The sequence below is a fragment of the Pseudozyma flocculosa genome, assembly GCF_000417875.1.
Source record: "Pseudozyma flocculosa PF-1 unplaced genomic scaffold scaffold00005, whole genome shotgun sequence".
In the NCBI taxonomy this organism is placed as follows: Eukaryota; Fungi; Basidiomycota; class Ustilaginomycetes; order Ustilaginales; family Ustilaginaceae; genus Pseudozyma; species Pseudozyma flocculosa.
In genome coordinates, this window is record NW_006920873.1 from 437,405 (window position 1) to 446,523 (window position 9,119).

General features: G+C 62.0%; 4 protein-coding genes across 4 annotated transcripts in view; 2 read left to right on the top strand and 2 right to left on the bottom strand.

Annotated features, from left to right (window-relative positions):
* Positions 1 to 154: 154 nt before the first annotated feature.
* On the bottom strand, positions 155 to 1,110 carry PFL1_01970 (uncharacterized protein; the record flags this gene model as incomplete). The annotated part of the gene is made up of 3 exons (XM_007879481.1): positions 155 to 566; positions 667 to 1,021; positions 1,104 to 1,110. The coding sequence occupies 3 exons, from the start codon at positions 1,108 to 1,110 to the stop codon at positions 155 to 157; spliced, it is 774 nt and encodes a 257-aa protein (XP_007877672.1).
* Positions 1,111 to 1,586: 476 nt separating this feature from the next.
* PFL1_01971 (uncharacterized protein) lies at positions 1,587 to 2,585 on the top strand (the record flags this gene model as incomplete). The annotated part of the gene is made up of 5 exons (XM_007879482.1): positions 1,587 to 1,751; positions 1,848 to 1,932; positions 2,025 to 2,261; positions 2,354 to 2,427; positions 2,511 to 2,585. The coding sequence occupies 5 exons, from the start codon at positions 1,587 to 1,589 to the stop codon at positions 2,583 to 2,585; spliced, it is 636 nt and encodes a 211-aa protein (XP_007877673.1).
* A 2,371-nt stretch (positions 2,586 to 4,956) lies between these two features.
* PFL1_01972 (uncharacterized protein) lies at positions 4,957 to 6,718 on the top strand (the record flags this gene model as incomplete). Its single annotated transcript, XM_007879483.1, has 2 exons — positions 4,957 to 5,475; positions 5,576 to 6,718. The coding sequence occupies 2 exons, from the start codon at positions 4,957 to 4,959 to the stop codon at positions 6,716 to 6,718; spliced, it is 1,662 nt and encodes a 553-aa protein (XP_007877674.1).
* Positions 6,719 to 8,700: 1,982 nt separating this feature from the next.
* Positions 8,701 to 9,119, bottom strand: part of PFL1_01973 (uncharacterized protein) — a gene marked incomplete at both ends in the record, with an annotated part of 7,405 nt that continues 6,986 nt past the window's right edge. Inside the window, one exon of the mRNA XM_007879484.1 lies at positions 8,701 to 8,932. Coding sequence (XP_007877675.1) covers positions 8,701 to 8,932 — 232 coding nt within the window. The remainder of the gene's footprint in view (positions 8,933 to 9,119) is intronic.

Sequence of the window (9,119 nt, forward strand, 5' to 3'; positions counted from 1 at the left end):
GCAGAGTAGAGGAAGCCCTCGTTGCAAAGGTCTGCGACGGCCTCCCTGTTCGAGTTGCGGAGATGAAGACGGGCATAGGAGAGGCGAGGGATGCGCCGGAGGAGGTCGGGATCAGCGCTCTGCGAGGATGCCCCGGGGACGACGCCGCGGACACTCACCTGATCTGGTCCAGAGTCGTCCCGGCGAGCTTCCTGTTGATGAGACCGACGTGGACGCCGTCGGGCGACGTGGGTCCCTCTGCCGTGACGAACTCCATGACCTTTTGCTGGAGCGGCGCGAGGTCCTTGTACTGGTCCGAGGCGAATCCGCCTCCCGCGTTGCCGCTGTAGGCGCCCATGTCGTAGCCGCCGCCGACGTCCTTTTTGATGCCGCCCGCACCGACGCCGCCGCCGACACCGCCGCCGTTTGCGGATCCTCTTGTGAGCGAGAGGTGGGCGTAGACGGCGTCGAGCTTGTGGAACATGACCTCGTTGAAGTCTTCAATGATGCGCAGGTGGCCCGCCGAGACCGAGCGGCGGTTCTGGAACGACTTGACGGTCCCGAGCACGCGGACGTACATGTTCTGGCTGCGGGGCGGTGGCAGCAAGAGACGACGTACGCAGCATGAAGGTCAGTGCTGCGCTGCGCAACGCGGCGAGGCACGGCGAGGCAGGCTGGCCCACTCACTCAATCTCGCTGGCCTTCTGGTTGTCGTCGCTGGAGCTGTCGAGCCACTGCCTGACCTCAATCTGGCCGGTGCCGTCCTCCATGGAGTAGGAGACGTTTGTGGCGTTGCGCGAGACGTTGCGGACGACGGCGACAAACGTGAGCTGGCCGAGCTCGGTGCCGTCGAGGGTGAAGTCGGCGTCGGGATGGGGCTGGTCGGCGTTGAGGATCTGGCGGATCGTGACGGGCCGCAGCGTGCTGTTGCCGGCGCGCTTGCCGCTGGGGCTGTCGCCCTGGCTGCCGGCCATGAAGCCTCCGCCGCCCGAGGCGCCACCGCCCGTGGCGTAATTTTGGCCGTAGGGGTTGTCGCCGTAGCCTGGGTGGCGGGCGGGAGGAAGGATGGGTCGTCAGCGGTGCTGGGCGTGGTGCGCCACTGCGGCAGAGTGGGGCAGGCTCACCGTTCATCTTGTGATACGTGTGTGTAGTTATGCTGATCGCCTGCGAAGAGGGTGCTGCAGAGAGGTAGAGGCAGGTGGAAAGTGTTCGGGCTGGTGATGGTCAGAGGGCAAGCTGAGCCGCACTGGCCGCCTTGCCACTCTGGTCGACAATCGCCCCCGCCCGCACTCAACGCGAGTTGCCTGCCGCGCCAGGCCCCCCAGAGGGGGAAAAATGGCGGGCTCAGGCCAGCAGGTCGCAGGCGGAGGCTCGTCTTCTTGGCTCGACGCGATGGCTGTCGGGCGCGCGTCTGCCAGCGAGCCTTGGAAAAAGTCGAATGTGGAGCAGGCGAGGCGCCGTGTTGATCTCCCTCCTCTCTCTCTCCCTCTTGCTCTCCGCCTCTCCGCCTCTCCGCCCGCCCGCCCGTCCGATCGTCGCAGCCACCTTCATCACCACCACCGCCACCGCCTCATCCCGCCGCCGCATCCAACCCGCGCCCCGCCGCCATGCCCGAACAGTTCCCCAGGCTCAACCTGGAAACCCCCAAGGACCTCGACTATGTCCTCCAGCAGATCCGCCGGCACGCCCACCAGCTCGCCAAGCTCGAGTTTGACGACGAATTCCTGCGCAGGAAGCCCTTCAAGCAGGCATGGGACAAGTCTGTCGACGTCGTACGTGTCCGCGCTGCATCCTTGTCGCACTGCACTGCATCAAAGGCTGACCGGATGCGTTTTGGCCTCCTGATCGACGCCTGAACTACTGCACAGTGGACGGCAACGGCCCGCCAGAAGCTAGAGCCCAACCTCTTGTTCAACGGCTACACGCTGCACGAGTACTCCAAGCAGAGCAAAGGTGAGAAGGCGGCTGCTGCAGCCCTGATCTTGCTTCACCCCGCGACAGCGCTGACGCACTCCTTCCTGCCGCCCTCTTTGCCCAACCTCCAGCCACGGAGCCGTTTGACGAGGACCTGTCAAAGGAAGTTCAGACGCTGGCAGAGCAGTCGGATCGGCTGACCGAGGAGGTCATCGGATGCCGCAAGTCCCTCCCAACGAGGAGAGCAGAGGCCATGCAGAGGCGCGCAGAGGTGCTCCGCGCGCTCGAGGAGAAGAAGGAGAAGCAGAGGGCGAGGGCGCAGGACGCCCACCGGCAAAAGGCCGAGAGTGTCGCCCAGACCTTGGAAGGTGAGTTGCGGAAATGTCTCTGCTATCGTACGGGACGCCGAGGGGCAAGGCTGACCCGACGTGTCCTGGGCATCTCCTCGCGCCCTCTGCAGTCGACCTTCCGCGAAAGGACCAAGTCAAGCGGACGCTCGACGAGTCCGTCGACGACATCACCGGACTCCAAGTGGTAAGCCGCGCGCGCCTTGTAGTCCACCTGGCTCGAGGGCATCCTGCTGACCCGTGTCCACCTCTCCGACCCTGACCAACCAGTCGATCCTCGAGCAAGCCACGGCGGCGGCCGAGCAGACCCGGCTCGTCAAGAAACTCCGCTCCATGCCTCCATGAGATCTGCTCGACAGCCTCCGGCCGCATCCGTCCCCTGCCATCCAGGCGGAGCGGTGCCAGGCCTCTTCAATGTATTTGTACCAGCATCGACCGTCGAACCTCGTTATCCTGTTCAGCGACTCGGTCGGTTGTGCCCGTGGTTCATCCGCCGGACTCCTCGTGGTAGACGTAGGTACCCTCTCTACGCTGCACGACGAGCTCGCGCGTGGATGAGAGGCACCGATGAGCACGTCCAGGATGCGACGACGCCGACGAGTCGGTCCTCGGCGGGGATGACGGACGAGCAAGGTCGAGATGCGGCGCGTGCCGTCGCGCTGTTCCACCAACCACGCCCTTTGCCTTCGCCCGGCGGCCCATCTGGATGAGGAGGAAAGGCGCTCGGGATCCTCGTGGGGAGCGCCACTTAAGACTGCCTTCGACGCAGGCAAACGTGCGAATGTGCGAGCCTGTCACGCTATCGAGAGGGCATGGTCGATACGCTCGAGTGGCGTCGCTCCTCAGCCGGGTGGCGGACACCTTCAGAGCGAACGTGCACACGAGCGCGGTACTGCGACCGCTCGCCACCGACGAACGGTGAGCGCTGGAGGAGGCATCATGCTCATGAACGAGTGGCTTGACGGTGGCTCTGTACTCGAGGACGACTCCGAGAATAGGCAGCAGCGTGGGCCCAGCGTGGTAAAAAGCAGGAACCAGGCGTGATACAGAGGTAGAGTTGATGGACAGCTCGCGTGCCTGTCGGCGGTCCGCGCCCAACCGTTCCTCTTCGCCGACCGCCGATTCGCTGTGCGCACCATCGGTCGAGGAGCGCAGGTGCCATGCAGCCACCGAAAGCACATGGACGGGCACAGTGGGGTCTTGCGCCCGTCGAACGGCACGTTGTCGTCGCCCGCAGCCCATCGGCCCGAAGCGCTGGTAAGTGTATGAGGACGAGGTGGTATCGTGACGCCACCAGCTTTCTGTTCAGGCCGACGTGGTGGGTATGGTCCCACGTTCGAGTCAAAGTGCTCGGAGTCGACCGGGAGGAGATGGAGCGGAAGCAGTAGCGAGCATGCGAGGTCGGTCGAGCGAGCGGGCGAAACTGAGCTCGAAAGGGCGGAAGCAGGCGCAGGTAGGCAGACCTTCCCATGAATGCCAAGACTTTTATTCGACGTCCCGACAGGTATACGAGCGTCGAGTGGCGGAGGGAGCGGTCGATGGTGTCCAAGAGGCAAAGGTAGGGTCGACGACGGGATGCAGTGGAGGCCCACGTGCGAGCCAGGCACACGTCGCCCTCTGCTCGCCCCGCCCGAGGGTCGCTGCGCCAAGACTTTTGCCAAGACTTGCTTGTCAAGAAATGCGGGCGCTGGCCAAAAATAGCAGGCTGGGCGCCTGGCCTGCTGGGCCCCGTCGACATGGGCCATCATCCCCGACGACCAATCTGCTCCCCGGGCACTCCTTCTCCCTTGCCTTCGGTAACGTATCACATCGACGCAGGGTATCGCCTGCCAGGTGCTCACGCGTGCGCTCTCGCGTGGTCCAGGTACAGCTACTACTGTAGCAAGGTGCCTCGACACCCCGACCTCGATTGCCGTCTTCCCCGCGTCCCCTCGTCCCATCCTCGCCGCCCCGCGCCTCACCTGTGCTGTGTCCTCCTCTGACTTCTATTCCTGGCCAGACTTACCGCTCGCGCATGGAAAAGGCCACCGGCCAGGAAGCCTTCGGTTCGTGCCCCCGGGACGAGAACGTGCCCATCGGTTCGTCGGGGCGGAACCATAGGCATCTCTCACTTGCCGCAGGCTAGACCCTGGCCCTACCCGAAGCCCTTTTCGGCGCTGTGCGCCATCCAGGGGTCGCCGTCGCGGGCGGCGATTGCCAGCCGACCTTGGTTGATGGCTCTTGCTCGTCCATGCCGCCCGCTCGCAACGGCCTGGCCCCTTCCGATGTCCACGTTCCCCTTGGACATCGACGATTGAGATCCCGACCGACCGATATTGCGACCGGTCGCAATCACGAGCGAGTGAGAAGAGGCCACGCTCGACCGTGCTTGCTCCGTATCTGATTGAGGTGCCACTTTCCTTCTTCGGGCGTCCGACCTTGAGCTCGTGAATGGGCAGGCGTGGAGCCCGTGAATGGCACGACCCCGAGGCGGGCCTGAAGCGGAAAGGTCCCGCCAGTGACTTCTGGCTACGCCCCGGTGGTTCTTGGTCAACGGCCAGGCCGCGCGAGAGACAATATATTTACCCCGCGCGTCGGTCATGGTTCCTCGTCCTTACCCCTCGTCAAGCCACACCTTTCCTCCCCTCGGCCAAGCTCGATCCCAGAGCCTCTGCCTCCATCCTCCGCCAACACTACCTCCGCCACGACCCCGGTCGAGCGCTCCCCGTCGCCCACGATGGCCAACTTCTTCGTCGACCTCTGGACGACCTTCACGCCCAAGCAGCGTGTCAACATTGCCATCTACATCCTGGGCATCATGGCCTATAAGTTCGCCCTCGAGTACTACAACGGCTCCTTTATCACCCAGGCCAACGAGCGTTTCGGCGACAAGCGCTACCAGAAGATTGCCATCCTCACCGGAACCAACTACGCCGCTCAGGCCGTCGGCTCCATCATTGTCGCTCCTTTGGTCAAGCGCTTCCCAACCCGTTCTGTCCTCGCCATCGCCGTCCTCACTTTCGCAGTCATCTCAGCCATCCCCCTCATCGCTGATTCCGCCACGGGAGGAGTACTCAAGTTCAACACGCCCGACAACAAGACCAAGTACGGCACCTGGAACCCCAACGGTCTTTTCCCCATCTACATCATCTCGGGCTTCTCCTACGGTACTGTTGAGCTCATCCGCAGAATCCTTCCGCGCGACGTGGTCGGTGGAGACGTCACCAGACTCAGGAGGATGGATGCTTTGACACATGTGCGTCTTTCCACCATGACCAGCTTTGACCGGGTCACTTTTGGGAACACGGACTGATCGTGGCAAATCATCTCCTACTCTCTTTCTTTCGCCCTCACAGGTCCTGTACGAGGTGGCGGGTACCACCGGAGCCTTCACCTCCACTTCGTTGATCGGCAAGTTCGGCTACAACTACTCGGCTTTCCTCTCGCCGATTCTCTTCTCTCTGGCGGGCCTGGTCTGGTTCTGCATCTCCCCGGACGGCGAGGCCACCGATCGCAAGGAGGCCAAGTCCCGACTCTCGGAGGTTGAGCGACAAGCCGAGACCGAGTCGCTCGGCGCCTCGCTCTGGACGGCCATTCGCTCGTTTGGCAAGGCCTTTTACTACGGCGCATACCTTATCCTCAGCGACCGTCGATTTATCTGGCTCCTGCCCGGATACACCCTCGCCCTCTACGGACACCGATACCTCGAGAACGGTCTCGCTCCCATCTACGCCAAGTCCGTCATCGGCACCTCGTCCTACTCGCAGATCATCGTCGGCGGTTCCAACTTCGGTGAACTCCTCGGCGCGCTATCGGTTCTCATTTTCTCGCGCGTCATTCCGACGCCGATGCCCTTCCTTCGCCTCGACGCCCTCTTCCTCAACCTCGTCTGGGTCATGCCATTCTTCCCCTACACTCGAGGAGCCGTCAGCTCCGCTTGGCGCCTGGCCGCCGTCTTCATCCCGATCTCGTTTGGCTGGGCCGCCGGCGACGTTTCGCTTGCCGCCTACATCCAATCGACCCTCGCTCGCATGGAGTCGAAGGACAAGGATGTCTCGGCCCTCGGAGCCTGCATGAGCACATTGTACGTGACGTACATCGTCCTTTACTCAGTCATCTCAACGCTGCTGGGTCGCTGGGTCGACAGCCGCCTCAAGGGCCTTAAGGGAGCAGCGACGGTCGAGCCGGCACGCGACGCGCTCAAATACGTCGGTGGCGTGCACTTTACCATCCTCTCGGTCATCATCATCGCCTCCACATTCATCCCCAAGGGTTCGTTCAGCTTCAACCCCAAGGTCATCGACGAGAGCCTGCTCAAGATCAGCGACGAAGAGACCGTGTCCGGCGAGTCGCGCGGCGCCGACGACTACGACGACGACCTCAAGAAGCACGCCGAGGAGAAGGGCCTCCACTTCGACCCCAAGCAGGACGACATCTCCAAGGACGGCGTCGGCATCCTCGCCCAGAACCCGGCCGCCGTCGCCGCCAAGCCCAACTAGAGTACATCGTGCGCGCGATTTTCCTGTCCCCTCGCGCCCGCGTCCCCCCGGGCGCGCCGCCTCGCTGCGTCCGCCCGGCCCTCCTTCCTCCCCCGAAAACCTGATGTAACGATCATATACCTCTTGATGACCTCCTCCCCGCCTCGCTCTTCACCTTCGAACGGCCTTACGTTTGTTACCCTGGGCTTTTCTCTTGTAACGACTCGTATCTTCACGGAAAAAACCTTGTTTCCTCGAATTTTTCACGCGCCCCGTCCTGCTGCTATGAGCCTGTTTGAATCAACGAGCCTTTTCGAGCCCGCTCGCTCGTTCGCTCTTGAGTCACTGTTCCGAGCCTGAGCTCGCTGCCTTTTCGAGCCCGCTCGCTCGTTCGCTCTCGAGTCACTGTTCCGAGCCTGAGCTCGCTGCACATGCGCACATGCAATGTCTGCAATAGCGAGCAAGCAAGAGAGGCTGGTGTGGGCCAAGCAAGTGGGATCAGGGTCCAACACAGACGGCTGGTTGCTTGCAAGATGGCTTGCAAGGGCAAGCCAGCAGATGATCCAGCATGCAATTGACAGAGGAAGCAAGCCAACAGAGGATCAGATCAAGAGAGCAAGGCAGCTGGGCAGAAGAGGGGCCAGCTCCAGAGCAACAATGAGGCACTCCTCATTCTGCCACAGCACTTGTCCAACCTTGTCAAATTCCTCAACATGCACCTTGGCATTCTGCTGTGTGACATGTACAAGGTTCACGCAAGTGTTGTTCAGCTTGTTGGCGTCCTTGTGATGGATGAACTTGCCAGGCTGCTTGCCGATCAACCACTGGTGGAGGCTGTGATTGCCACCCTTGTGATGTGGTGCGTATCCTTTCTTGTCGACGTAGATGTTGATCCCGTTGAGCGCCATGTAGTCGTTGGGATTGATGAGAACATGGGCCGTGATCTCCTTGTTGCCATTTTTGTCCCGCTTAATGCGGTAATTGTTGATTGGCGTTATGACCGCGCGGCCCTAGTCGTCAACGAGCATGTTGCGCCAGCAAGCCTCGAGCTCCTTGGCCTGCATCCGCGCAATGTACTCATCGCAGGCCACCCTGGTGGCAGCCTTGTTCTGGTAGTATCTGACGTACTTGTCCTTGACTTTGACCGTCGCCCTCCCGTTTGCGTGTACGTTGATGTTTCCCTGTCCGCTGGCGGCCATGCAAGGCAGGTGGGTTGGCATATCGGCATCCTTGAGCTCATCAGCCAGCCACTTGCCAAAGCACTCGCAAGTCTGCAAGCATGCAACATGAATTGATTTTTGCGAGTGGTGTTCAGCTTGTTGTGGTTGGCATGATGAATCACTCTGCCAGGAGATCTTGCCAAGGGAATGTTGGTGGTGAGTGATGTTTCTCTTGAATTGCTTCAAGCCTGCCATGCTGGACTTGTCCACCCCAACCATGACCCATCAAGCAACATGAAATCCTTCCTGAGTCACTGAGTCCATCACTGTTGTTCCTCTTAGCCAGACCCTCTCCTCCAACAGATGTTGTAGCATTCACCTGTATCTCACACCAATCATGCAGCAACAGTGTCCCTGCACCAGAACCACGAGAAGGACTGCATCAATGGCTCTAGCCCTCGTGCAGCTCTGCATCAATCTGCGCAAACCCTCAAGCTTCTCTTGCACCACCGCATCGAATCAGGCTTGCGGATGATCAGTGACTGATGTCGTGCTTCGGTCAGTCTGATGCTGCAGCAGTGTGTCCCTCGTCATGGGGGGCTGCCTTCAACCTCGCCTCGATCCCTTCTCCTCGATCTACCCAAGTGAACGGCGGATTCATACCACTCGGAGCAGGGCAAACGTGTCCCGCCGTTATGCACACGCGAACGCGATCCTCACTACGTTGGTCGTGCGAGTAGAAGTACACATCTTTGTTCAAGACGAGGGCCTATCTGCGTCGCCAAGTGCAGCTGAAGGACGGATCTCTGAGCTACAAGGGAAACTGGAGTGAACGCAGCGGCATCACCGCTGTGCCGGCGGCGGCGGCGAGGAGATGGTCGTGGTCGTCGACGTCGACGACGATGTCGAGAGGAAGCTGCGGACCATGTCCTCGATCTCGGCCTCGGTGGCGCTGGGCCGCATCCGCTGCGCCATGGCCCTGGCGTTGCGGTAGTCAGACGAGTCGCGGGAGGGTGCTGCGTCGCCGTGGACACTGCCGCTGCCGTTGGCGTTGGGGGCGCCTCCTGCGCTGGCGCTGGCGCTCGAGCGGTCGTGGGACGATGCGCGGTACGACGGCGTGGCGTCGAGCGGATACCGCGATGCCCCGTGCGCCGACGACGGTCTCGCGAGGGTGGCTGGTAGGCCGTTCGGTACGGTGCGGGGCGGAGGGTGGCCGCCGGCCGCCACTCGAGTGGTGCGACATGGGGAGGGGCGCGACGCCG